At 54.5% G+C, this 27,388-nt stretch overlaps 2 protein-coding genes, 3 long non-coding RNA genes and 1 pseudogene across 26 annotated transcripts; 4 read left to right on the plus strand and 2 right to left on the minus strand.

Moving 5' to 3' along the window:
* The first annotated feature begins 7,316 nt into the window (after nt 1-7,316).
* On the plus strand, nt 7,317-12,113 carry LOC144337334 (uncharacterized). Its single transcript, XR_013410313.1, has 2 exons — nt 7,317-7,536; nt 10,978-12,113. It is a non-coding gene; the product is annotated as an uncharacterized LOC144337334 (long non-coding RNA).
* On the minus strand, nt 7,368-12,492 carry LOC114674130 (uncharacterized). The gene is made up of 2 exons (XR_003725123.2): nt 11,596-12,492; nt 7,368-8,292 (listed from the first exon to the last, which is right to left on the minus strand). It is a non-coding gene; the product is annotated as an uncharacterized LOC114674130 (long non-coding RNA).
* LOC144337336 (uncharacterized) lies at nt 7,765-8,701 on the plus strand. Its single transcript, XR_013410315.1, has 2 exons — nt 7,765-8,429; nt 8,564-8,701. It is a non-coding gene; the product is annotated as an uncharacterized LOC144337336 (long non-coding RNA).
* On the plus strand, nt 12,262-24,599 carry LENG8 (leukocyte receptor cluster member 8). Of its 22 annotated transcripts, none has more exons than XM_077981797.1 (16): nt 12,262-12,372; nt 14,227-14,319; nt 15,024-15,220; nt 15,511-15,680; nt 16,439-16,549; nt 17,275-17,527; nt 17,795-17,936; nt 18,211-18,414; nt 18,814-19,092; nt 19,176-19,316; nt 19,485-19,770; nt 20,610-20,711; nt 20,797-20,865; nt 20,966-21,095; nt 21,177-21,384; nt 23,350-24,599. In XM_077981797.1, exons 2-16 carry the CDS (start codon nt 14,282-14,284, stop codon nt 23,510-23,512), a joined length of 2,493 nt encoding a protein of 830 aa, XP_077837923.1. In that variant the 5' UTR covers nt 12,262-12,372; nt 14,227-14,281; the 3' UTR covers nt 23,513-24,599. The 22 variants fall into 22 exon arrangements, with proteins under 22 accessions (XP_077837923.1, XP_077837937.1, XP_077837936.1 ...); XM_077981811.1 differs by having other exon boundaries at nt 15,024-15,198; nt 15,579-15,680; nt 16,439-16,576; nt 17,217-17,527; XM_077981810.1 differs by having other exon boundaries at nt 15,024-15,198; nt 15,579-15,680; nt 16,439-16,576; nt 17,230-17,527.
* LOC144337333 (uncharacterized) lies at nt 23,758-24,599 on the plus strand (annotated as a pseudogene).
* Nucleotides 24,524-26,228, minus strand: LENG9 (leukocyte receptor cluster member 9). Its single transcript, XM_015124895.3, is given in 7 exon segments — nt 24,524-24,935; nt 24,938-25,021; nt 25,024-25,107; nt 25,110-25,208; nt 25,211-25,312; nt 25,315-25,413; nt 25,416-26,228. Coding segments are annotated over 7 exon segments (1,413 nt in total). The 5' UTR covers nt 26,092-26,228; the 3' UTR covers nt 24,524-24,666.
* Nucleotides 26,229-27,388: the final 1,160 nt, after the last annotated feature.

Consider the following 27,388-nt stretch of genomic DNA (forward strand, 5'->3'; position numbering starts at 1 on the left):
GCCCTCCTTATTTCTCCTCTCCCTTGATTCGGGGCTGTGACATCCTCCCTGCTGTCCTCTCTCCCCTGGCCTCCCAGCCACCAGGAATTTCTGTGCCTGTCCAGGCTCAGCAGGGGCTCCAAAGACATGGTTTTTTTAAAAAAAAAAAAAATCAAAAAACAAAAAGAACCCTTTCTTCTGATTCTAAAAGTAATACATGTGTTCTGACATAGGAAGACACAGACATCTCTGGCACAGAATAGATGGCCTAGAAATAGATCTAAGTGTGTGTGTGTGTGTGTGTGTGTGTGTGTGTGTGTATATATATATACACGCATGACAGAAGACAGATTTCAAGTCAGTGTGGAAAGGACGGTTGGTTTAGCAGCAGTAGTGACATATCGGCTCTCCATCTGGCCAAAACCTTCTATAGATAAGACGGGTGGAAGATCTGGATGTGTACAAGTAAAGGCACAGAATTTCAGGAGAAATTAGGAGGGTGGGTATGGTGGTGCATGCCTGTGGTGCCAGCTACGCGGGAGGCTCGGGCTCCTGGCTTGAGCTCGTTTCGAGGCTGCAGTGAGCTGTGATCGTGCCACTGCACTCCAGCCTGGGTAACAGAGCAAGACCCTGTCTCTTAAAAAAAAAAAAAAAAGACAAAAAACAGAGAGAGGCTGGCTGCGGTGGCTCATGACTGTAATCCTAGCAGTTTGGGAGGCCAAGATGGGTGGATCCCTTGAGGCCAGGAGTTTGAAAGCAGAGTGGCCAACACAGTGAAACCCCATCTCTACTTAAAAAAAAAAAAAAATTAGCTGGGCGGGGTGGTACAAGCCTGTAACCCCAGCTACTCGGGAGGCTGAGGCAGGAGAATTGCTTGAACCCAGGAGGTGGAAGTTGCACCCACTGCACTCCAGCCTGGGTGACCGAGTGAGACTCCATCTCTGGGGGGGGAAAAAAAAGAGAGAAATTAGGAGAATATTTGTATGTTGTCTGCATGTTGTATAACTGGGTAGGGAAAGTGGGGAGGGAGGAGTTTCAGCAAGAGATCATAAAACCAGAAAGGAAAAGATAGCTTATTTGACAAATTATAGATTGAAAAAAATGCCGTAAAGTCAAATGGCAAATTGATAGACTGGGGAACAGTGAGAGAGAGTGTGAGAGTGTGTGTGTGTGTGTGCATGTGTGTTAAAAGTTGTGATGCAGAAATATATTATTCTTAAAAGATATAATCTAAATATATTCTTAACAGATATAATCTACAAAAGCTTTCATAAACTAAGAAAAAGACAACCCATTTAAAAGTAATCGACTGAGATGAATATTCAATAAAGTAAAAATTCCAACATCAGTAAACAGACAAAAAGATTCAAACTCTAATAACTGGGAAATGCAGTTTGAAAGAATGAGAGACTACTCTTTTTCACTACCCAGATACAATAAAATTCACAAGAGTGCTGACGTCCTGGGCGGGCAAGGATCTGGAGGAACAGGCACTCAAAACACTTCTGAGGCTGCAAACTGCCACTATCCCTTAAAAAAAAAATGTGCTTGTATGTGATCAGATCAAAACTGCATACACCCCATGCCCCAACAATCCTGCTTTTGGGAATTGATTTACAGAAAAAGACACACAGGCCTCTGAAAACTTATATTTAGAGCTGCCTGTTACAACGATACCACTTTGATCAGCTAAACCCTGAAAACAAACATCCAAAAAAAGAGAAGTCCGATAAATCACCTGACAGCAGGGCTCTTTCTGGAAGAAACCAGCTCTTGGCTGAGTTGAGGACGTGAGGGAAAAACCTGGCAGAGAGGAGATATCAGGGCAGGGTGTGGCAGACAGCAGTGGCAGAGTGGACCAACGGAGAGGGGCCTGCACGGTGAAGGGCCCAGCTTATCCTTGAAGACACTGCTGGGCCACCATCCTGGTCCTGCTTCTCATGACCTTCACGGATGTGGAAAGTCACTTGACCCATTAGACCTTGGTTGCCTCTTTTTTTTTTTTTTTTTTTTGAGACGGAGTCTTGCTCTGTTGCCCAGGCTGGAGTGAGTGGCGCAATCTTGGCTCACTGCAAGCTCCGCCTCCCAGGTTCACACCATTCTCCTGCCTCAGACTCCCGAGTAGCTGGGACTACAGGCGCCCGCCACCACGCCCGGCTAATTTTTTTTTTTGTATTTTTAGTAGAGACAGGGTTTCACTGTGTTAGTCAGGATGGTCTCGATCTCCTGACCTCATGATCCTCCCGCCTCGGCCTCCCCAAGTGTTGAGATTACAGGCGTGAGCCACCGCGTCCGGCCTTTGGTTGCCTCTTTGATCAAATGGGTATCACAAATCCAAAATTCCAGAATCCACAGATCCAAAGAGCTTCGAAGTGAAGCCATCCCCAAGCTCATTGGGCGGGAAAACCTGACCTGTGTTGGTGGGAGATGACTCACAGACGTGACTGACCCCGCTTGGTGTGAACGTTCACACACTTCCCTGCAGAAAAGCTCACCAGGCTGCTGCCCACTGCTGTGCTGAGCACTGAGGGTGCCGTGTGCCCTGTGGAGTAGAGATCATACTACCTTTGAAACGGAAAAATCCTGAATCCCAACACACACCTGGCTCCGAGGAGATCAGGTTGGTGCTTGGTGACCCACGGTGCCAGATGCTGGTGTCCAGCGTGGGGCCCGCCGCGGCTCCGTGCCTGTCAATCATTTCTATCTTGTGCACTGCAAGGAGCGTTCAGAGGAAGCTTTGGATATGTGGGCTTGAGGTGGGGAATAAAAATCAACTGCAATTTCAGGGAGGGGTTCTGGGGACAACATCCGTTCACTCACTTTTTCCTGACCATGTGGGCTGTCTGCCCCGGGGCAGGCCCTGCTGCTGTGCTGACTTCTTTCCTCTCAAACACTGCCCTCTAGTGCCCCTGAGCCCATTTCCCAAGCACAGGCAACCGCTGACTGTTACTGTTGGGTGGGTGCAAAGTACCTTGAGATTCAGCTGCTTGATCTCCCATGCCAATGAGCCTGGGGGTGATCTTTTATCAAGAAGTTGGCCCCGGGCGCCGTCGTTCATGCTTGTGATCCCAGCACTACGGGAGGCTGAGGCAGGCGATCACCTGAGGTCAGGAGTTTGAGACCAGCCTGGCCAACACGGTGAAACCCCGTCTCTATTAAAGATACAAAAATTAGCCAGGCATGGTGGTAGGTGCCTGTAATCCCAGCTCTTCAGGAGGCTGAGGCAGGAGAATCACTTGAACCTGGGAGGTGGAGGTTGCAGTGAGCTGGAATCGCACCTACTGCACTCCAGCCTGGGCAACAGAGTGAGACTCTGTCTCAAAAAAACCAAAAAAACCAAAAAAAACAAAAAAAAAAAGAAGGCATTTTACCCAACCTTTACAAAAGGAAAATCCAGTGGTTATTTTTAGAATGTTACCTATGGGGGCTTCCACTCCGACCACGGTGGAGTCACAGAGTCTGGACTTGCTCTCCTTGCTGCAACGGCCCCCCAAAACCAGAGCAAATACAAGAAAACAACAGCAGTCAAGACTCTCACAAGAAAGTGATCCCTGAGGGATGGGAAACATCAAGAAAAGCCCTAAAATTGCCGCAGGGTCCTGTTACAAGTTTCCAGGCCATGGGACAGGGAGGGAACACTGAGGCGGAGCTGGGAGAACTCCGTGAGCAGAGGAGAGAGCAGAGTCTGAGCTTTGTTTTGAGAATGCAGTTATGGGCCGGCCGCGATAGCTCACCCTGCACTTTGGGAGGCTGAGGCAGGCGGATCGCCCGAGGTTAGGAGTTCAAGATCAGCCTGACCAACACGGTGAAACCCCGTCTCTACTAAAAATACAAAAAACTGGCCGGGCGCGGTGGCTCACGCCTGTAATCCCAGCAATCCCAGCACTTTGGGAGCCCGAGGCGGGTAGATCACCTGAGCTCAGGTGTTAAGAGACCAGCTTTGCCAACATGGTGAAACCCTGTCTCTACTAAATATACAAAAAATTCGCCGGGTGTGGTAGTGAGCGCCTGTAGTCCCAGCTCCTTGGGAGGCTGAGTCAGGAGAATCTCTTGAACCCGGGAGGCAGAGGTTGCAGTGAGCCAAGATCATGCCATTGCACTCCAGTCTGGGCAGCACAGCGAGACTCCATCTCAAAAAATAAATAAATAAAAATAAAAATAAATTATCTTGGACTTCCAGCCTCCAGAACTGTGAGAAATAAGTGTTTGTTATTTTTGAGTCACTGGTCCATGGTCCTCCATTACTGCAGCCTGAATGGACTAGAATGCCAGGGAAATAACCACCTGGAGGGACTGAAGGAAATAGTGCCTGAGTTCTGGGGACTCACACAGGGCTTGACAAGGCGTTGTTCCTGCCAGAAAAACCTCATAATTGAAGGAACACTGGGGAGAGCACTGAGAAGGGTCTTACGTCAACTGTGGGGAACAGACGGTTAAACACTGTTCTGGCCCCACCTGAGAAATTTTAAAAGCAAAACCTGAAAGGATCGAGCTGCTTCCACATAACGTCACTGCATTCTCAAATTTTTGAATATTTACTGGCACACAAAAGTAACGAGCGCCTGACAAGGTAATACTGACATTGTCTAGTATCCAATAACAAAGTCACCAAATATGCAACAAGCAGGAAAATAGGGCACATTGTGAGGATAAAAATCATTCAACTGAAATGGGCCCAGAAGTTAGAATAAGTAGGTAAGAACATTAAAACCACTATTATAATGTACTCCATACGTTCAAAAGTTCTTTACAGATATAGAAGATATTAAAAAAGCCCAAATTGGATATCAAGAGATAGAAATTACAATGTCTGAAAGAAATAATGCACTGGCTAGAACAGCAGGTTAGACATTGCAGGGAAAAAAAGATTCATGAACTGGAAGACAGCATTAGAAACTGTCCAAATGAAACATTTTAAAAAATGATTTATTTATTTTTTAGACAGGGTCTCACTTGGTCACCTAGGCTGGAGTGCACTGGCATGATCATGACTTACTGCAGCCTCAACCTCCCCAGCTCAAGCGATCCTCCCACTTTAGCCTCTCGAGTAGCTGGGACTACAGGCGCATGCCACCATGCTTGGCTAATTTTTTAATTTTAATTTTATTATTATTATTATTTTTGAGATGGAGTCTCGCTCTGTTGCTCAGGCTAGAGTGCAGTGGCGTGATCTTGGCTCACTGCAAGCTCCGCCTCCCGGGTTCACGCCATTCTCCTGCCTCAGCCTCCCAAGTAGCTGGGACCACAGGCGTCCGCCACCACACCCAGCTAATATTTTTGTATTTTTAGTAGAGATGGGGTTTCACTATGTTGGCCAGGATGGTCTCCATCTCCTGATCTCGTGATCCACCTGCCTTGGCCTCCCAAAGTGCTGGGATTACAGGTGTAAGCCACTGCACCCGGCCCATGGTTGGCTGATGTTTAAACATTTTCTGTAGATGAGGTCTCACCATGTTGCCCAAGATGGTCTCAAACTCTTGGGCTCAAATGATCCTACTGCCTTGGCCTCCCAAAGTGTTGGGATTACAGGCATGAGCCACCATGCCCTGCCACAAAAGGAATGAATATATATATTTTTTAAATGGAAAGAACACTAGTGAGTGGTGGGATATTCTAATATACGTGTAACTGGAGGCCCATAAGGAGAGAGAAAGGAACAGAGAAAGTGTTTAAAGAAATAACAACCCCAAATTTCCCAAATTTGATACAAACTATAAAACCAAAGATCCAAGAAACTCAACACACCCCAAGCAGAAGAAACACAAAAACCAAGACACATCCTAATCAGATTTCTTAAGACCAGTAATAAAGAGAAAATCTTGAGAACAGCCAGATGAAAAACAAAAATATTTTATAAACAGAGGAACAAAAATTAGGATGATACCAGATTTCTCACTGGAAACAATGTGAGAAAGCAGTGTAAGAAAATTCTTAAAGTAGCAAAAGAAAAAAGTAGAGGCCGGGCGCGGTGGCTCACGCCTGTAATCCCAGCACTTTGGGAGGCCGAGGCGGGCGGATCACAAGGTCAGAAGATCGAGACCACGGTGAAACCCCGTCTCTACTAAAAATACAAAAAATTAGCCGGGCACGGTGGCGGGCGCCTGTAGTCCCAGCTACTCAGGAGGCTGAGGCAGGAGAATGGCGTAAACCCAGGAGGCGGAGCTTGCAGTGAGCCGAGATCGCGCCACTGCACTCCAGCCTGGGCGACAGAGCGAGACTCCATCTCAAAAAAAAAAAAAAAAAAAGTAGTCAACCTAGAATTCTATACTCATTGAAACTGTTTTTCAAAAGTGAAGACAAGGCCAGGCGCAGTGGCTCACGCCCGTAATCCCAGCACTTTGGGAGGCTGAGGCGGGCGTACCACCTGAGGTTAGGAGTTCAATGGTAAAACCCCGTCTCTACCAAAAAATACAAAAATTAGCTGGATGTGGTGGTGGGCGCAGAGCAGAGATTGAACAGTATCATAAGGTTGGGTGCGGTGGCTCAACGCCTGTAATCCCAGCACTTTGGGAGGCCGAGGCAGGCGGATCCCGAGGTCAGGAGTTCGAGACCAGCCTGGCCAACATGGTGAAACCCTGTCTCTACTAAGAATACAAAAAGGAGCTGGGTGTGGTGCTGCACACCTGTAGTCCCAGCTACTTGAGAGGCTGAGGTGGGAGAATTGCTTGAACCTGGGAGGCAGAGGTTGCCGTGAGTGGAGACCACGCCATTGCACTCCAGCCTGCATGACAGAGTGAGACTCCGTCTAAAAAAAAAAAAAAAGAAAGAAAAAGAACAGTATCATAAAAAATGCTCAAACCTCTCCCCACAAATGGTGCTGGAACAAGTGGACATCAACATGCCAAAAATAAATAAATAAAATCTAGACACAGACCTTAGTCTCTTCACAAAAATTAATTCAAAATGGATCATAGACCTGAATGTTAAATGCAAAACTATAAAACTCCTAGAAGACAACCTAGGAGAAAATCTAGATGACTGGGTTTTGTGAAATTTTTTTTTTTTTTTTTTTGAGACAAGAGTCTCCCTCTGTTGCCCAGGCTGGAGTACACTGGTAGAATTTTGGCTCACTGCAAACTCTGCCTCCTGGGTTCAAGTGATTCTCGCGCCTCAGCCTCCTGAGTAGCTGGAATTACAGTTGTGCGCCACCACACCCGGCTAATTTTTGTATTTTTAGCAGAGATGGGGTTTCACCATGTTGGCCAGGCTGGTCTCAAACTCCTGGCCTCAAGTGATCCGCCCACCTCAGCCTCCCAAAATACCGGGATTATAGCTGTGAGCCACTGTATCCCGCCATGATAAATTTTTTGATACATTAAAGGCGTGCTCCATGAAAGAAACTTACAAGCTGGACTTTATTAAAATAATAATAAAAAAACCCTCTGCTCTTTGAAAAACATTTTTAATATGATGAGAAAACAAGCTGCGGCCTGGGATAAACTATTTGCAAGAGACCTATCTCATTAAAGACTGTTATCCAAGATATACAAAGGGCTCTGAAAACTCAGTTAACAGGAAAACAATCTGATTAAAAAACAGGAAAAGAAGCCGGGCACGGTGGCTCACACCTGTAATCCCAGCACTGCGGGAGGCCGAGGTGGGCAAGAATTTGAGACCAGCCTGGCCAATATGGTGAAACCCCGTCTCTACTAAAAACACACAAATTAGCCGAACCTGCTGGCACGTGTAGTCCCAGCTACTCAGGAGGCTGAGGCAAAAGAATTGCTTGAACCCGGGAAGCGGATGTTGCAGTGAGCCGAGATGGTGCCAGTGCACTCCAGCCGGGGTGAGAGAGTGAGACTTTGTCTTAAAAAAAAAAAAAGGATTGTTTCTGGGTGTGTCTGTGAGGTGTTGCCAGCGGAGACTGACATTTGAGTCAGTGGAGTGGGAGAGGAAGACCCACTCTCAGTGTGGGTGGACACCATCCCGTTGGCTGCCAGCGTGGCTAGAATAAAACAGGCAGAAGGTGGGAGGGGCTGGCTTGCTGAGTCGTCTGGCTTTCATCTTTCTCCTGTGGTGGATGCTTCCTGTCCTTGGACATTAGACTCCAGGTTCTTTGGCCTTTGGACTCCTGAACTTCTCCCTGTGGTTTGTTGGGGACTCTTGGGCCTTCTGACACAGACTGAAGGCTGGCCATTGGCTTCCCAACTTTTGAGGCTTTCGGACTTGGAGACGTGACTGGCTTCTTCCTTCCTCAGCTTGTAGACGGCCTGTGGTGGGACTTCGCCTGATGACCGTGTGAGCCAATTCTCCCTAATGAACTCCCTTTCAATATATACATATATCCTGTTAGTTCTGGCCCTCTGGAGAACCCTAATATAGATGGCAAATAAGCATAGGAAAAGATGTTAGTCGTATGTCATTAGGGAACTGCGCATTAAAACAAGACACCACTGGTCGGGTGTGGTGGCTCACGCCTGTAATCCCAGCATTTTGGGAGGCTGAGGCAGGTGGATCACGAGGTCAAGAGATCGAGACCATCCTGGCCAACATGGTGAAACCCCGTTTCTACTAAAAATACAAAAATTAGCCGGGTGTGGTGGCACACGCCTGTAGCCCCCAGCTACTTGGGAAGCTGAGGCAGGAGAATCGCTTGAACCCGGGAGGAGGAGGTTGCAGTGAGCTGAGACCACACCACTGCACTGCACTCCAGCCTGGGAGACACAGCGAGACTCTGTCTCAAAAAAAAAAAAAACAAAAAAACAAAAAAACAAGACACCACTACATACCTATTAGAATGCCAAATCCAAAATGCTGGCACCACCAAATGCTGGCAGAAATGTGGAGCAACAGAAACTCTCATTACTTGGTGTTGGCAATGTAGAATGGTACAGCTACTTTGGAGGACAGTGCGGCAGTCTCTCATAATCCTAAACATACTGGTAGAATACAAACCAGCAACAGTGCTCCCCAGTACTGACACAGATGGGCTGAAAACCTGTGCCCACAAAGAACTCTGCACGTACATGTTTATGCAGCTTTATGGATCATTGCCAAAAACTTGGAAGGAACCAAGACATCCTTCAATAAATGTCTTAACTACATGCTGGTTGTTATAACAAAATACCATCACACTGTGTAGCTGAGGCAGGAGGATCACTTGAGCCTGGGAGGTTGAAGCTGCTGTGGGCTGAGATCGAGATCATGCCACTGCACTCCAGCCTGGGTGACAGAATGAGAGACCCTGTCTCCAAAAAAAAAAAAAAAAAAAAAAAGTACAGTTTTGGTTTTTGCTGTAGTTGGGCTCCTGGAGTATGAACTCTGGATCCCAGCTGCAAGATGAGGAATCTGGAGCCAAGAGAAGGGAAATAATGAGTTTTCCAACTAATATGGCTGGTTAAGTAAAAGAGCTGGGATTACAACTCAGGTTTCCTGCCTCCGGAGTAGCTGGGATTACAGGCATGCGCCACCACGCCTGGCTAATTTTTTTGTATTTTTAGTAGAGACGTGGTTTCCCCATGTTGGCCAGGCTGGTCTAGAACTCCTGACCTCAGGTGATCCACCTGCCTCAGTCTCCCAAAGTGCTAGGGTTATAGGCGTGAGCCACCGCACCTGGCCCACCCAAGATTATTAAAATAAGTGTTCAGAAGCAACGCCCTACTGGACAGGCGCAGTGGCTCATGCCTGTAATTCCACCACTTTGGGAGGCGGAGGCGGGCAGGTCACCTGAGATTGGGAATTCGAGACCTGCCTGCTCGACACTGTGAAACCGTCTCCGTTAAAAATACAAAACTCAGCTGGGTGTGGTGGTGCATATCTGTAATCCCAGCTACTGGGAGGCTGAGGCACAAGAATTGCTTGAACCTGGGAGGCAGAGGTTGCAGTGCGCTGACATTGTGCTACTGCACTCCAGCCTGGGCAACATAGCAGTCTCAAAAAAAAAAAAAAAATAAAATAATTGATTTAAAAAAAAAGCAACCCCCTAGTGACTTCTTAGAGCAAATCATCAGACAGCTGGGGTAAAATTCTGAAGTGGATTAAGGGAGGGGTGCTGGTTTGCCTGGATGGTACATGAACATAGCCCTGGATTCGACCAAATATGTAACTGGACAACAGAAAATAAGTACAGGGTGCATTAATCAGAGGCAACAATGTTTTGTACTTAAGTACACAGAAGACACCAAAAGAACAGTACTTTTCATGGTTAGACACATTTCTTAGGTATTTTTTCTATTTTGGGGTTCTTTTGTGATATAATTCGTCCTGTTTTCATATTTTTTTTTTTTTACTGACATGTAAGATAAATGTATCTAATTGTGGGCTTAATTGTAAAGAGTTTTCACTTTTAAGTTCCAGTCATTTCATTTTATCGCTGTGTCTGTTACAGAATGCTAAAAGAATAAGACATAAAAAATAAAAGTACAGTTATAAACGCCTCTTTTAAAAGGCAGAGACTGTTCGCTTGGGCAAAAAAAAAAGCAAGATCCAACTACATGATATCTACAAGAAACCCGCCCTAAACAACAGGTAAAAGAAAGCTAAATGGAGCGTGGGTCCTGGCTTGGACTCTGGCATGTAAAGAAAACACTGGAGGAAAAGGTGAAATCCCAGTAAAGTCTGGGGTTTAGTTACACTAACGTATCCTGTCAGTATCTGTAACAAAGCACTTTTATTGATGCTTCTGATGACAGCATCAGATGAAACTGGGCATAAAATACGCTGGACTGCATTATGATCTTTGCAACTTTTCTTTTTTTTGAGACAAGAGTTTCACTCTTATCGCCCAGGCTGGAGTGCAATGGCGTAACCCTGGCTCACTGCAACCTCGGCCTCCTGGGTTCAAGCGATTCTCCTGCCTCCACCTCCAGAGCAGATGGGATTACAGGCGCACGCGTCACCACGCCCAGCTACTTTTTGTATTTTTAGTAGAGACAAGACTGCACCATGTCGGCCAGGCCAGGCTGATCTTGAATTCCTGACCTCAGGTGATCCACCCACCTCGGCCTCCCAAAGTGTTGGGGATTAGAGGTGTGAGCCACCGCGCCCGGCCTTGGCAAGGTTTTGAATAAATCCAAAATTATTCCGGAACAAAAAGTTTGGTACCAAAAAAAAAAAAAACCAAAACCAAAACCCAAAAAACAAAACCCAAACAAAAACAAAAACAAACAAAAGAAAACGACCCCCCACCACACACAGTAAAATAACGGAAAAAGATCTATGCTAGCATTAACAAAATAATACGTAGTTATGAAAATGGTATGTGCTTTTCAAGCACAAGTTCATAATGGTACAAAATAAAGGAGGAAAACTGCCTCTTAAATCCTACCACTTACTGTGACACAGTGACCGGTCCCTGCAGCGGACTGGATAATTTGTATCCGAGTCCTGGATGGAAACAGGTGGCGCGGAGTTCAGAGAAATGCCTATGTACAGATTTGGTCCAATGTCTCAGCCTGACCTCAGTGACCTCTGGGGGTCCGCTCCGCGCCCACCCTTACACACCTGTGACCCCACACACTTCCACCCCAGCGCCCCTGCCAACTGCTACACCCATCCTCCTCCAACCGCACCAGCTTCCAGCCTCCATCCATCTGAACTCGCCGCGCCCCCTCCACTGCGCCCTTCCAGATTCATTGACTAGGGAAGCCCGCTCTTCCGGGGGAAGCTGTTCCTCACCCCCTTTCTTTATCATTCTCTCCCCAGGGCTTCCACATCACGGTGCTGTGGACAATCCCGGAACTCTTGTCACGCCAGTGTACATGGAGGAACAGTAATGGCTCCCACTGATTCAGTCAAAACAAGGTTGCGGCCGGGCGCGGTGGCTCACGCCCGTAATCCCAGCACTTGGGAGGCCGAGGCGGACAGATCACGAGGTGAGGAGTTCGAGACCAGCCTGGCCAACATGGTGAAACCCCGTCTTTACTAAAAATACAAAAATTAGCCGGGTATAGTGGCGCGCGCCTGTAATCCCAGCTACTCCGGAGGCTGGGGCAGGAGAATTGCTTGAACCCGGGAGGCGGAGGTTGCAGTAAGCCGAGATTGCGCCACTGCACTCCATCCTGGGCGATGACAGAGCAAGAGCAATACCCCGTCTCGGAGAAGAACAACAACAACAACAACAAAACGGGGCTGCGTGGGAGGCAAAACCAGCTAATGCGGCCTCACTTGTCCCCTCGGGGCCACCGTCCCCACCCAGACTTCCGGCCTGCCTTAAAACGCTCATGCGTAAGTGCGTAGGCGGGAGGGCGGGCTCAAGCGTAGCTCGTGGCGGTCATTGGCTGTGCAGGGCCGAGCGAGGCGGGGCGAGGCCGCCGCGTGACGTCAGGACGCCGCGGTCAGGACGTCGAAGCCAAAGAAGACCAGAGCCAGCCGGGTGGCCGAGCTGTGTCGTGGCCGTGTTGGTAATCGCCTGGGTGGTTGTTGGCGTGTCCCTGCAGCGAAGGGTCCTGGTTGGTAAGGGGAGCGGCGGGCGAGCAGGCGGGCGGGGATAGCATCTCCTTTCGGTCTAGCGTCCCGCGAGCCCCGAGGCCTTCTCGGCTGTCGCAGCAGCAGACGCCGCGCGCGAGCGTCGACAGGGTGTGGCGGGGCAGGGGGCAGCCACTGCGCCTGCGCACCGGGCCTGGGGGCGCGCGTTCGGGCACTAACGCGCGTGCGCCGTAGTCTTCCACTCCCCGTCCCTCTCCCTCGGAGTTCTTGGGGCCCCGGGGCGCGCCCCTCACTCTCCATTGACCGGGTGTTGCCCCGGGCGACGGGCGACTCCAGCGAGTCTTTCTGGGGCGTGGTGCGCAGGCGCGGCCTGGGCAGTGGCTCCGTGGCCAGTCTTGGGGATCCGGGCGGCCTCCTCCACCCGGCGTCCTCCTTTGCCTTCGCCCAGCCTGCGGGACGGCCAGGTGCTCCCGGGACCCCAGGCCTCACGTCTGGTGCCTGTCCCCGTTCTTGAGACCCGTCGGGGAGTCCTCTCCCCAGCCCCCAACTCCTGACCTTATTTCTGATCTCCGTTCTGCCCCGGGGCGCGTTTTCCTGTGTCCCCGCCACGATCCCTCGTCTCCACTCACGCCCTGTGTCCTGTTTAAGTTAAGCCTTTGCGTTTCTAGGGTTTTTCCCCAGCTCCAGACTCCTGTTCCTATCCCGTCAACTTGGGAGAATTCCGGTTCTCCTGCGGGATTCATTATCCTACTTATCGGTTACTCCCTCGCGGGAGTTTAGGCTTCGCTGTCCTCGCCCCGGAGACACTCCACTTTCCTTCCAGTTCTCTCTACCCCACTCTTAATTCCTTGAACATGTTTTGGGTCTTGTTTGGCATTTCCAAAGCTTTATGTCCAGACACCCAACCAAGGTGATCCCTTTTCTCTCCCAGCCCTACCCCTGCTTCTGGGAACCTCCCGTGGAAGCAGGCAGGGGTAGTCCCACTGAGGACTCCCACGTCGGTCTCCTTACTGCCCTTCAGAGACCTGTTTGAAATCAGTCTCTCGGTGCTAAGAACCCATTTCTTCACGTTGGGGTTCACGTCGGCATTGTCTTTTTTAGAGTTCTCGGAAACCTTTCCACCCTCTCAGCCTTAAGGGTTCCCTCAGACTCTTCTCATTATAGAATCTGTTCTCTTGGTTCAGGTTCCTTTCACAACCCGTATTCCCTAGAATTTTTTTTTTTTTTTGGAGACAAAGTTTCACCCTTGCTGCCCAGGCTGAAGAGCAGTGGTGCGCAATCTCAACTCACTGCCGTCCGCCTCCCATGTTCAAGCGATTCTCCTGCCTCAGCCTCCCTAGTAGCTGGGATTACAAGCATGTGCCACCATGCCCAGCTAATTTTGTATTTTCAGTAGAGACGGGGTTAGTCCATGTTGGTTAGGCTGGTCTCGAACTCCTGACCTCAGGTGACCCGCCTGCCTCGGCCTCCCAAAGTGCTGGGATTACAGACGTGAGCCACCACACCTGGCCCCTAGAATTTTTTTTAGAACTTTTCCCCCTTGGTGGAGGCACTCCCACCCTCTCGACCTTTCATCACACCCTCTCTTTGCTCACATGGATTTCAGACCCTTCTCCTTCCCTTTGGGAAGTCTGTTCTGGCTTCCCTGTTTCCAAATCCTTCGTTTTCCACCTGGAGCACTACGAAGTGGCCAGGGGCTTCTCATACTCCAGCCTTTTTAGTCCACACCCAGAACTCTTCAGATCCTTGACCCCAGTGGCTTCTCTGTCAGCCTTCCCTTTTCTACTTGGCTTCTTGTGAGTTCATCTACTTTTCCTCCCCACTTTGTGACATGTTTTTAGCTCCCCCTTAAGTCTCCCTAACTCATTCTTTTTCTCATAGACAGTGAAAAAGCAGTCTGGCTCCCGAGGTCCACCCCTTATACCCCAAGGTCCAGATGGCGGCCAACGTGGGTGATCAACGTAGCACAGATTGGTTAGTGTGGCAAGAGGGATGGAGGCCGGTCGGGAGGGAAAGAGGAAGCAAGACCCAGTGCTATCCTCTGGGGTGGGACCTCACGTGGCCTTAGGGGAAGTGATGCCACAATCCCTGTGATTGGGGGTGGTGGTGAGGCAAACACAGAGGGAAGCATTCGGTTGTGTGGAGAGGGGCAAGCCTTACCTCTTGGAGCTTTCATTTTTCACAGTACAGTGCTTGCTTTGCAGAATTATGATGATTCATTCAAGCAAGTATAATTAGGAGGCAGATTCCCAACACTCAATAGACACTCATTTGTTTGTTTTTCTGCAAATTCCTTATTTTTTCTCAAAATAGTGTGATAACCTGCCGACTGGGGTGATGTCAGACGGAATTCATTGATTCATGAAAGACATAGCCCTAGGAGGTGCCAGGGCCTGTGTTCAGTTCTGTGGGTTCTGTTAATTTTTTTGTTTGTTTGGTTTTAACAACTCCTGTGTGCCAGGCTCTGGGATAAGTACCTGAAGTGGGTGATCTCATTTATCCCTCCCAGAAGACTGTGAAGCAGAAACCCTTTATCAGCATAGTACAGATTAGAAAACTTAGGCTTAGATAGGTAGTGACAGTTAGATTTGGGATCCAGGGACTGGCATTTGCCTCCCAACTTGCCCACCTGTGTACAGTGGGGAGAACAGGTGTGACTTGAGGTCCTCTCTCTGCAGGTCTTCTCAGTACAGCATGGTGGCTGGGGCAGGCCGAGAGAATGGCATGGAGACGCCAATGCACGAGAACCCGGAGTGGGAGAAGGCCCGCCAGGCCCTGGCCAGCATCAGCAAGTCAGGAGCCGCCGGCAGCTCTGCCAAGTCCAGCAGCAATGGGCCTGTGGCCAGTGCACAAGTGAGAAGGACATGGGGCTGGGGTACCCTGAGCCAGTGGTCGTGGGAGAGAGACAGTCTGGCGTCCTCTTGTATCATTCGGACGGGGTGCTCTGAGGGGAAACATAAAAAGTTGTTCCAGGGTATCTAAGTCTGAACGGAAGAGTTCTGTTTCCTTGAGGAATCTAGGGTGTGATGTGGTTCTGAAGAGGGAGGCCATGCCCATGTCCCTGGTCTCTAACGTCTGTGAGTCTCATGGTGGAGACGGCGGCTCACTTTGCAGATACATTAACCCAGTTTCATCCCTTGGCAATTACCCACCAGTAAACAACAGGCTTGTGCTTTGGGGGCCGCCTGTGGATTTGGGCTGCTGACGGCACGTGTGCCTCTCTGTTTCCACAGTACGTGTCCCAGGCAGAAGCCTCAGCTTTGCAGCAGCAGCAGTACTACCAGTGGTACCAGCAGTACAACTATGCCTACCCCTACAGCTACTACTATCCCATGGTGAGTGCCCAGCCGGCGGGGCGGGGTGGGGCGGAGTCTGCCGGGATGGGGCCCGGTGGTGGATGGACTGGAGATAGCGGTGATGACTGCTGGAAACCCTCTACTTGCCCATGAGGTGCATTCCAAGGTCCCCACCTTGAGCCACAAGGTCCTACGTACCTGGTTCTGGTCCCTTCTCTCCTCATGCTCATTCTGCCATGGCCATCAAAGCGGAGACCTCCTTGATGCTCACCCCCGCCAGGCCCGCTCTTGCTTTGCCCTGGCTGCAGTGCTCCCTGTGTTACCGCCTCTTGGAGGTCTCTGCTCAGGTGCCGCCTTCAGAGAGCCTCTACCTGACACACTGATTGAAAGTAGCATTCCTGCCTTGCAGCCTGTCTCTCTCCCTTTCTTTGCCTTTTTATTGTTCATGATTCTTATTGCTGGATATATTATATATTGATGTCTACAGCCGAGCATGTAATTCAAGCACAAGCTTCATTAGTTCATGGGTTTTCCTTCTTACTGTTCGTCGTGGTGCTTAGAAAAGTTGGCACTCAGTATTGTTGATTATATTTTTCTGAGAACTAGCTAAGTGAGATGCGGGATTGATAGAGGTTTTTCTTTTTTTAGTATATGAGAGGGTGTGGTGCATTAATATAGTGGAGAGAGAAAGGGGTGAGGGATCAGTAGAGGGCCATGGCTGGTGTAGTTCCTGAGCGGGCTGGGGAAGTGGAAAGGGCAGGCCTCCCACTAAACCCTCCCTCCCTGCACCTTTGCAGAGCATGTACCAGAGCTACGGCTCCCCTTCCCAGTATGGGATGGCCAGCTCCTATGGCTCAGCCACACCCCAGCAGCCATCCGCACCCCAGCACCAAGGGACTCTGAACCAGGTAACACCCTAGCCCAGCTCCCATGCCGTGCTCAAGCAGAGGAAATGTAGATTTTTGAATGAGCTGTCAATGAGGAATGGCCTGTGCTCCTTAAACTGCTTTTTTCCTTCCAAGCAACTCCTGGTCTGAAAATGAGGAGGACAAAGCATAGTGTTTGAACCCAGGGTGGGTTTGAGGCCGAGCCAAGGCCAGACCTGAGATGTTGAAAGACGTCTTTTTCCGCAGTGTGGTCACGCACACGGGGTGGGTTTTGCATTTAAGGTGCAGCTTGGAGGGATGGCCGGGCTAGTGCGTAGGAGGCGGGTAGGCCTGGGTTTGAATCCCAGCGTGCCCACCCCGGTGTAATTACGTGCGCATCTCGGTCCGCGCTCGGAAGCGGGAAGGATGGCGGCCTCGTCCTCGTGCTCTGAGTGTGTGCTCACGTGGCAGCGCTGGAGTGGGTGTTGTCGGTGGCTGTTACTCCAGCATCGACGCTGCCAGCTGCTGCTTCGTAGCTCAGGGCCCTGGGAGGCTGCTGAGTCTCTGAGCTGGAGCCTTGTCAGCTGTGAAAAGGATTGTTAACAAACGTTCACCTCAGAGAGCTACTGAGGACTCGAATGAGCACGTGTGGGAAGGTCACAGGAGGGTCGAGTGCTGTGACCACCGTGTCCTCATGGTGAGGGCTGAGTGCCACTCGCCAGCTCCCGAATCTGCCTCCCGTGCTTAGCGCCTGCTTCCTTCTGCAGCCCCCGGTCCCCGGCATGGATGAGAGCATGTCCTACCAGGCTCCCCCTCAGCAGCTGCCGTCGGCTCAGCCCCCTCAGCCCTCAAATCCCCCGCATGGGGCTCACACGCTGAACAGTGGCCCTCAGCCTGGGACAGCTCCAGCCACACAGCACAGCCAGGCGGGGCCCGCCACAGGCCAGGCCTATGGGCCACACAGCTACACTGAACCTGCCAAGCCCAAGAAGGGCCAACAACTGTGGAACCGCATGAAACGTAAGTCGGCAAAGCCGTGTGGAGGCGCGAGGGGTTGGGGCCCTTACAGAGCTCCTAGGTGTGAGGCATATGGTGTGTGCTGCTCCTTATTTCTGGGTGTTGTGATCGCCAGGCTTGGGGTGGGGCTGCTTTGGACCAGCACGTGTGTGCTGGAGCCCTCCTCTAGAACCTGACCGCTCCTCCCTGCATTTCCACATCCTGCTGTCTCCTGGGGACCTCTGGATGTGCTGGGGAAGGGCCTAACTCTGGTTTTTGCTGCCCTCACAGCAGCCCCTGGGACTGGAGGTCTCAAGTTCAACATCCAGAAGCGACCGTTTGCTGTCACCACCCAGAGCTTTGGCTCCAACGCAGAGGGCCAGCACGGCGGCTTCGGCCCCCAGCCCAACCCTGAGAAAGCTCAGAACCACAGGTGACGTCTGCCCACTTGCCCCGTCACAGCCCCGCACACTGCACTCAGCGTCTGTGGTCCAGTGCCACTGGCCAGCTGCCCACCCCGAGCCTCAGTGTGCACCTCTGGAAAGGGGAGAAGGACCCTCCCTTGGGGGTTGCTGTGAGCACTGAAGGAGACAGAAGGAGAACATGGGAACTGTGTCCCGCTGTGTGTCGGCTCAGAGTGGTGCTGGGGATGGTCTTCTGAGTTTGGGAATTCTCTACAACCGAGCCCCTCATCTGTCCTCCCGCAGTGGGTCCTCTGCCCGGGGGAACCTGTCTGGGAAGCCCGACGACTGGCCCCAGGACATGAAAGAGTATGTGGAGCGCTGCTTCACCGCCTGTGAGTCGGAGGAGGACAAGGACCGCACGGAAAAGCTGCTCAAGGAGGTGCTGCAGGCGCGGCTGCAGGACGGCTCAGCCTATACCATTGACTGGAGCCGGGAGCCCCTGCCAGGGTTAGTGTGGGTGGGGGACATAGGTGGGAGGGTGGTGCTGTGCGAGGCACGGGCCGGGTATGGAAGTAGGAGAGTTGGGGGTCCCAGGTACCAGGAGTTCCAAAGAGAAATGAACTGGAAAGTTGGATCCCAGGGGAATGAAGTCCTGGTTGGAGGGAGGCCAGTGGGGTGGGGTGGGGACCATGGATGCTGGAGAGGTGTGCATTGCTTAGTGGTTAAGCGCACCCTCTGGACACAGAAAACCTGGGTGTGCGTCTCATTTCTGCACTGTGATAGCTGAGCCGCCTGGGGTAAGCCCCTTTCCTTTCAGAGATAGGTTGGTAGATTGAGGGAGGTGGTATTGGCCGTCCTGCCGGTGTCTGGCGGGGATGGTAATGCCCTGCCCTGCTATATCCTCAGGCTGACCCGGGAGCCTGTGGCCGAGAGCCCTAAGAAGAAGCGGTGGGAGGCCCCTAGCAGCCTTCACCCTCCTAGAGGGGCGGGCTCAGCGACTAGGGGCGGGGGTGCTCCGTCCCAGCGAGGGACGCCGGGGGCTGGGGGTGCTGGTCGAGCCCGGGGCAACAGCTTCACCAAGTTTGGCAACCGCAACGTCTTCATGAAGGACAACAGCTCTTCGTCCAGCACAGACTCCCGCTCCCGCTCCTCCTCCAGGTCCCCAACCCGCCACTTCCGCAGAAGGTACTGAGGCTCCGGGCTGGGGTGGGGGTGTGTGGGGGAGGGGGGAGGCGTTTCAGGCCTGATCTTCCTGCTTCTTCCTGCAGTGACTCCCACTCAGACTCCGACAGTTCCTACTCAGGAAACGAGTGTCACCCTGTGGGCCGCAGGAACCCGCCCCCTAAGGGCCGGGGCGGTCGAGGGGCCCATATGGATCGGGGCCGAGGCAGGGCGCAGCGTGGGAAGAGGTGAGACTGGGTAGGGGCTTGAGACACAGGCCAGGGTGGAGGAGGGTACTGGGGACCTGTGGGAGAAGGAGGAAGAGGCTAGACAGGTGGATAGCCAGCTGCCAAAGAGGCGAGGCTGTAGGGTGGCTGGAGACACCCGTCCCGCTCACTGCCCTCACCCCTTCCTAGGCATGATCTGGCTTCCACCAAGCGCAGTCGAAAGAAGATGGCGGCACTGGAGTGCGAGGACCCCGAGCGCGAGCTGAAGAAGCAGAAGCGGGCAGCTCGCTTCCAGCATGGACACTCCCGCCGTCTGCGCCTCGAGCCCCTGGTGCTGCAGATGAGCAGCCTGGAGAGCAGCGGGGCCGACCCTGACTGGCAGGAGCTGCAGATCGTGGGCACCTGCCCTGACATCACCAAGCACTACCTGCGCCTCACCTGTGCCCCCGACCCGTCCACCGTGCGCCCTGTGGCAGTAAGTGCCCGGCTGGGCTGGGCAGTTCTGCTCTGTGAGGCCCTGCTGGCTCAGGACTTGGAGAGCCGAGCCAGGGAGGGTGGCAGAGGCCACATGGGGGCTCTGGTATGGCAGGGGAAGCCCGGCCAGGGAAGCCTCGGCCGGTCTGCGTTCTGAGAGGAGCGCGAAGGCACACTGCTGCCCCGGATCCTGCATGGTGGGTGTGCAGCTTGGCCAGCGAATCGCTTGCCCTCTGGGCCGTGGTCCCTGGCTTAGGTGACAGGGAGCACAGAGCCTTCTCCCAGGCCCATGGGCTGTGGGGCACGGGGGGCTGTGCTTCCCAGGGTTTGCGTCCTCACTGTTCTGCTGCAGAACATGTGAACAGCCGTGTGCTTACGGGGAAATGGGTGTGGGGTGGCCACTCTTAACCCATGTCTGGTGTGTTTTTTCTTTTTTTTTTTAATTGGTGGGGGGAGAGTCTTGCTTTGTTGCCCAAGCTGGAGTACAGTAGTGAGATCTTGGCTCACCGCAACCTCCGTTCCCCGGCTTCACGCGATTCTCCTGCCTCAGCCTCCTCAGTGGCTGGGATTACAGGCGTGCACCACCACACCCGGCTAATTTTTGTATTTTCAGTAGAGACGGGGTTTCACCATGTTGGCCAGGCTGGTCTCAAACTCCTGACCTCAGATGATCCACCTGCCTTGGCCTCCCAGAGTGCTGGGATTACAGGCGTGAGCCACTGCGTCCAGCCTTTTGTTGTTTTTTTCCTTAATGTTGCAACTCTCCTACCAAATCAGTGGAAACCCTTGCCTACCGGACCTGAGCTGTACTCCGAGTGCTAATTCAGTTTCCTTTTCCAGGTTTTGAAAAAATCGCTATGCATGGTGAAGTCCCACTGGAAAGAGAAGCAGGACTACGCGTTTGCCTGCGAGCAGATGAAGTCGATCCGGCAGGATCTGACGGTGAGTCTCATGCTGGGAAGGGCCTGGCCTCAGCCAGTCCTGCCTCCCACTCCTTGTGACTCTTGTTCTCGCCCCGCGGCCCCAGGTGCAGGGCATCCGCACCGAGTTCACGGTGGAGGTGTATGAGACCCACGCCCGGATCGCCTTGGAGAAGGTGAGCTGGCCTCTGCGGACCTCCCCAGCCCCTTTCCTGCTGCTCTTCTGCCCTCAGCACCCTCACTCTGCTCTCCTTCCTCCATGCCTCTGCCTTACAGGGTGACCATGAAGAGTTTAACCAGTGCCAGACGCAGCTCAAGTCGCTGTACGCCGAGAACTTGCCTGGCAACGTGGGCGAGTTTACTGCCTACCGAATCCTCTACTACATCTTCACCAAGAACTCGGGAGGTGAGGCCCAGTCCCCGGGACGGAGGCCGTGGTGCCCAGGGTTGAGCCCTGCTGACTTGACCCTCTTTGTCTTGGCGCTAGACATCACCACGGAGCTGGCATACCTCACACGAGAACTGAAGGCAGATCCTTGTGTGGCCCACGCCTTGGCATTAAGGACAGCCTGGGCCCTGGGCAACTACCACCGCTTTTTCCGGCTCTACTGCCATGCACCCTGCATGTCTGGCTACCTCGTGGACAAGTTTGCAGATCGGGAACGCAAGGTCGCCCTCAAAGCCATGATCAAAACGTATGTGGTGCCAAGCTCCCTTCTGCCCTTGCTCTTCCCATCCTTCTGCCTCACACCACTTCTCAGACCAGCTCCTGGCCGCAGGCCTGCCCTAGCCCCCGACCCTTCTCCTGGTCCTTGCTCCCCCATCTTTCTCCATTCAGCCCTTCCCTCTCCAGTTCCTCTTGCTTTCCTTCGTGGCCACCTCTGTGTTCCGGGTCACTCCTCCCCGCCTCCCCACTGTTCCCAGCTCACTGCCTCTGGGGCCTCTTTTCCACCCCGTCTGTGCGTCTCTTCCTCCTGTTCTCTCCTGCCTGGATCCCCTAGTTCACTCCTCGCTCTGGGCTTCCTCAGAACCCTGAGGTCTCTGCTTTCTCAGCTTGTCGCTGTGCTCCCACCATGGAGACCATCCAGGCAGTCTCTGGTCTAACAGGACAAGGCCCTGTCCCACGCAGCTCCTTGGAGAGCACCAGAAACACTTAGGGAGACGCCTGCGATGAGGCCACACTGGGTGCGGTGCCAAAGGCCCCTGGTCAGGCCAGGCCCCTGCAGTGTCCTTTGTTCACTAGACATTGCTCTTGGCTCGCTGTGGGTAGGGGACAGTTGCTTGACTCACGTTTAGACGCATGGTTCTGTCTGGTGATTGAGGTGCCCAGACGACGCTGGGCAATGTCAAGAGAGGTTTTCGGTTGTCACAGCAAGGGGATGCTCTTGGCATCTAGTGAGTGGAGGCCAGGGGTGCTGAGGCCAGGTATGCAGCCCCACCACTGCCACTGGGGCCCAGAGGTCAGTCTTGCCGAGTGGAGAAATTCTGGTCGAAGAGGTTGACCGTAGACTGGAGAGGCCTTGAGTGCCTGGCCAGGTGGCCCTCTGAGGTCATAGTCACAGCAGAGTTTGGAGCTAGGGAGGGGTCGTCAGCCTGGAGGGTGGGAGACTCATCCTGGAATCTAGTGTGGATTAAGCCAACTTCAGGGAGAGGCCGAGCCAGGGTAGGAGTCACAGGAGCAGACGAGCATGTGGCATGCCGTGCCCAGAGCTCCATGCCAGCTTGGGAAGTTAGAGGCAGGAGGCTGCCCAGTGTACTGCCATGATGGGCCCCATGAATGGCGGCTCTCAAGCTTCCGACTGCACAGGGTCCTGTGGTGGAGCGTCCTGGTGAATCGATGCCTAATTGGCCTTGGTTGGGAACATAGCCGAGAGGCTCCTCGTGGGTGGGGCCCTAGTCTGTCATTGATCTCATTGTGTCAGCACCTTTCCCCCAAGGAGGCTGACGCTGCCCTGCCCGCTGAGACTGGGAGATGGCGTGGACTCTGATCCCAGGGCCTCCATGAAGCTCTGGCTTTGGAGCAGAAGCGGGTTCCAGGACTTAGTGCCCCTCACTTGGTGCCTTGGTTCCTGTGTGTGTGGAAAGGGTAGGGTGCACCGCCTGTGGAAGAGGGTTCAGGGAGCTCTGAGGACCTGGGTCGTGCTAGATGCTTAGTCGTGTGGCTTAGCAGCGGCCAGAAGCGGCTGCTTTCAGTATGTAGTGGTGAGTGCTGGCTGGCACCCCTGTGCCTGGCTTCCCAGAGACACTGTCATGCAGGGCAGGGGAAGCAGCGAGGGCCGGGTCCCCACGGTGGCCCTGGCAGCCCTGCCAGCCCTGCCATCCCCATCCCCTGCCGCGTGTTGCTCCCTCCATCTGGCCCCTGCCCCTCAGCCAGCGGAGGAGCCCGCTGGGCCCTTCCCTGCCTGTCCCCTCTCCTCCCTGGCCCCCTGCACAGGTAAGTGAGGGCGAGGGGGGGCACAGCTGGGGGCTGGGGCCACTAACCCCACCCCGGGCCCCCCCAAGCCCCTGAGGTGGGGAGGCTGGGAGGCGGGTGGGGAAGCCAGCAGGTACTGTGCTGAGGAAATCCTGTGGGTACCCGAATGGGGGGCCTCCCCGCTCGTGGGGCCCTCCCCTGCCCTCCCGCCCGCCCGCCTCATCACCTTCTCCTCTTGTCTCCATAGCTTCCGCCCTGCGCTGCCAGTCTCCTACCTGCAGGCCGAGCTGGCCTTCGAGGGCGAGGCCGCCTGCCGGGCCTTCCTAGAGCCCCTGGGCCTGGCCTACACGGGCCCGGACAACTCCAGCATCGACTGCCGCCTCAGCCTGGCGCAGCTGTCAGCCTTCTGAGCACCCAGCGAGGAGGGGGCGGGGGCAGGGGCTGCAGCCCCCAGCGCTGCCTTTGCGGATTCTGTTTTTGAGCCGTGGACTTGGGTTGTAAATTTATCTGTGGGGAGTGGGCTCCAGGAAGAGCCACCATCCCTGCCCCCGTTTTCCCACCGGGGAGTCTGTACAGAGATTTTTCTACGTTTTTATTTTTTGCCTCAGAGGGATGGGATTGGGGAGGAGGGGATGGGCAGCGGAGGGCTGGGGGCATGGTCTGCAGGCTCATCTGTGTCCGCCTTTCACTCCACTAATGCTGTCTCAGTGTTTTCTCTCTCTCTCTTTCGAGCTTGCACTCCGGTACCCGACCCGGCGCCCTGGCCCATCCCATGCCGGGGGGCCAGTGGAAAGAAGACAGGCCGTCCAGCCCGTGCCCGCCTGCGGCGGGGGCATCCAGCAAGCCTGCCCACCGCCTGCTGCCTCACCTGCTTCGCCACAGACTCTTGTTCCCAGCCCTTTGGGGCCTCCGTGTTTGGGGTGAGGGGAGCTGCTTAGAGACTGTGCCCGTCCTTGGCCCCCCACCCTGAAGTGCCAGCACCACCAGCACCAGATCCTCCGCCGCCACACCGCACTGAGGACACGCCGGCCGGGCCGCCTCGTCTCAAGTTGTATAAAGTTGTCTCCGTGTCCCCTCCTTCCTCTGCCCCAATGTCTCTTCTGATTTTTTTTTCCCTTTCCTTCCCTCCTCCCTGCATTCCTCCCTTGGTTCAGCACAGGTAAAATGGTCCCCCTCCCTGCCTTCATGGATCACCAGCTCACGTCATGTTGCCTTCTCTTTTCTTTGTGTGTGTGTTTAAGTTATTTTTCTTCCTCCTCTCCCTTTTCTTTTTGGCCCTCCCTCCCTCCCTCTTCTGCCATGTAACTGGAGGATGTGCTATGAGTTTGCAAACAGCTGGACTGTCAGGCTGCTTTTTTTCCAGATGTTCCTCCTCTGCCTTCCCTTCCCCTCCTCTCCCCTCCCTTTCCTTCCTTCCTTCCTTTCCTTGGAGCACTGAGCACCATTTGGAAGCTTGAGAGAAACCAAAATTAAAGAGAGAGAGAGAGAGAGAGCGCACGCTCCCGCTTTGTCCTTCCTGTGTGGGCTGTTTGCATCCATTGTCTCCTCCAGAGGTTTGGGGGTGTCACTCCAGTGGGATCTCAGCCAGGGGCTGGAAAGGCCCCCGTGTCCTCCCCGTCCGGCACAGCCACAGTGTCAGCAGGGTCTGGCACCCCACTTTCTGGCTGAGGGTGAATTCCAGCTTGGGGAGGTGGGCTTGGGAACCATGGGGCACCTTGCCCATGGTGAGGTGTCGATGCAGCTGCCCTGGAGACTGTAGCACTCTCAGCCCCTCGGCTTCCAGCCTCTGGCTCAGCATTTGTGCCATGCCTTCCAGTGTGGGAGAGGGTGGGCACAGAGCACATGAGGGCCCAGGAGGACCAGCTCCCTAAAGCTCAGCTGAGGGGGTGTGTTTAGCCCCAGGGCCAAGAGGATCCTCTCAGAGACCTGATGGTAGCCGCCGCCTCCCCAGCGCCTGCCGGTAGCAGCAGGGCCAGCGGCAGGTGTAGGTTCTGGGTGGGCACAGGAAGTCGGCGCGGTGTGGGGCCACGTGGGCCAGGTATTCCTGGGCCTTGGTCACTTCTGCTTGTAGCCCAGGCTGGGTCACCATGAGGGCCACAAAATGGGGTGCGGTTGGCGAGGGGCTGCAACACTAAGGCGGGCCCCTTTGTCCTCGGGCCAGGCCCCAGGACCCCACTCGGCTTCTGTCTCCTCAGCGGGGCTGCCAGGGCCTGTGCTTCCTTGCTTCGCAGCCATGTGATCCTGGCGGCTGCTGTTGGCTTCAGTGCCTCCTCAGTCACTCCTGCGAGGCGTCCCCTTGGGGCCAGTGTTCAAAATCAGCAGCTGCGCCAAGCGCGTGCTCCTGGGCCGCCTCCAGCTCTCCGGCTTCCTCCACGCCTGGCTCTTGGTGCCCTGTGCGGAGCGGCCCTGTGCTCCCCCGCTCGGGGGCAGCCTGGGCCTCCTGCCCTGCCACCGCCGGTGTCCACTCGGCGTCCTCCGCCCCGTGGGCGCCCTCGCTGTCCAGCGCGTCCAGGATGGTGGGCCCGCGTCCCGCCGTCGAGCCAGAGCCGAAGACGAGGTCGGTGCGCGAGGCGCGGTCCCACACGAGGCGGCCGCGGAAGCGGAAGAAGCGCACTCGGTGCTGGGGCACGGCCAGCACGCCGGGCCCGAGCGCCGCCAGCGGCTCGTCCCAGCAGAAGGCGCTGAAGGGCTCCTCGCGCACGCCCAGAAAGCGGTCGACGTAGCCCACCGAGAAGTCGGCGGGGTCGAGGCGCGGGTCCCAGCGGATGCGCTGGATGACATCTGCGGCTGTGCGCAGCGGCGGCTTCTTGGCCCTGGCCTCGGGCTGCGCCTCGCAGTCAGGCGGCGCCGGCGCCCCAGGGTGGGGCTGGCGGCAGCGGGCGCCGAAGCGGCAGCGGCCTTCCAGGAAGAAGCGGCAGGCCGGCGGGGGCGGGGGTTCCGTGGCGGGGGCTTCCTGCGGCAACTCCGGCTGTCCTCTGGCCGCTGCCATGGGTGCGGGGAGCTGGCACGCCCGCCGCGCAGACCAGGTCACCCCGTACGGAGAGCGGCTCCGCTTGGAGGCACCGAGCTTCACCCGACAGTGACGTCAGCGGCCCGCGCTCCGGCCCAGCCCAGGGGATCACGCCCCGGGCCCTCGCGAGGACTCTGGCCCCGTCCTTCCCTCGTGGAGAGCCTGACACCGCTGCTCTGGGACTTCCCAGCTGCGCCCTCCCCCAGCGCCAGGAAAGCGAGCTCCGTAAAGGCTGCGGCCGTCTGGGTCTCCCGGAGCTCTTGGGAGCCTGGCCCCGCCCCTTTCCCGGTGATACGTGTGAACTGCCTCTTTCTGGGTGATTTACATGTAATGCCCCGCCCCTTTCCTGGTGATTACGTGTGCCTCGCCCCTTTTTAGGTGATTTACATGTAGTGCCCCGCCCCCTTCCGGGTGATTTACGTGTGCCCCGACCATTTCAGGTGTGTTACATGGGTGCCTCTCCCTTTCCCAAGTGATTTACATGTGTTCTCCGCTCCTTTCAGGGTAATTTACATGTAATGCCCCGCCCCTTTCCGGGTGATTTACGTGTGCCCCGCTCCTTTTAGGTTACTTACATGTGTGCCTCTCCCCTTCCCAAGTGATTTGTATGTGTGCCCCGTCCCTTTTTAGGTGATTTACATGCGTGCCCTGCCCCTTTCCCGGTGATCCTTTTGTGCTGCCCCTTTCCGGGTGATTTACATGTGTGCCTCTCCCCAAGTAATTTACATGTGGTGCCCCGCCCCTTTCCTGGTGATACATGTGTGCCCCGCCCCTGAGGGGGACGTCTCTAAAGAACCTGGACCCGCCCTCAGTCCAAGCGATTTACATTTGCGGCCGCGTCCCTCAGGGAAACTTAAGAGAACCTGGCCCCTCAGTCCAAATCATTTGCACGTTTCGCCCCATCCTTCTGGGACCTTAAAGAACCAAGATGCCAGCGGACCCTTCCCCCACGGAGACCAGGCCCCGACTGCTCTAAAAGGGTTCCCAGACACTTCCCTCTGCAGCCGCTCCCAGAGTAAAGGGCAGCCCCGCCCGGTCGGAGTCCACCCGAGGCGTGGAGGCCCAGGACTCCCGGGGCTACAGCAATCGGCAGCCCCGCCTCGGCGGGCTCTGCGGTGGCTGAGTCTGGCCCGGCCCCAGGACCAAGTGCAGCCAGCGGTGGCGCTCAGTATTTGACGAACGGGACTGCGGGAGCGGCCGCCTCTGCAAGCGGCACCGCCTGGCCTCGCCCCCGGGCTCTCTTAAAGGAGCCGCACCCCACCCCAGGGCAATCATC

This window comes from Macaca mulatta, chromosome 19 (assembly GCF_049350105.2).
Source record: "Macaca mulatta isolate MMU2019108-1 chromosome 19, T2T-MMU8v2.0, whole genome shotgun sequence".
Classification (NCBI taxonomy): domain Eukaryota; kingdom Metazoa; phylum Chordata; class Mammalia; order Primates; family Cercopithecidae; genus Macaca; species Macaca mulatta.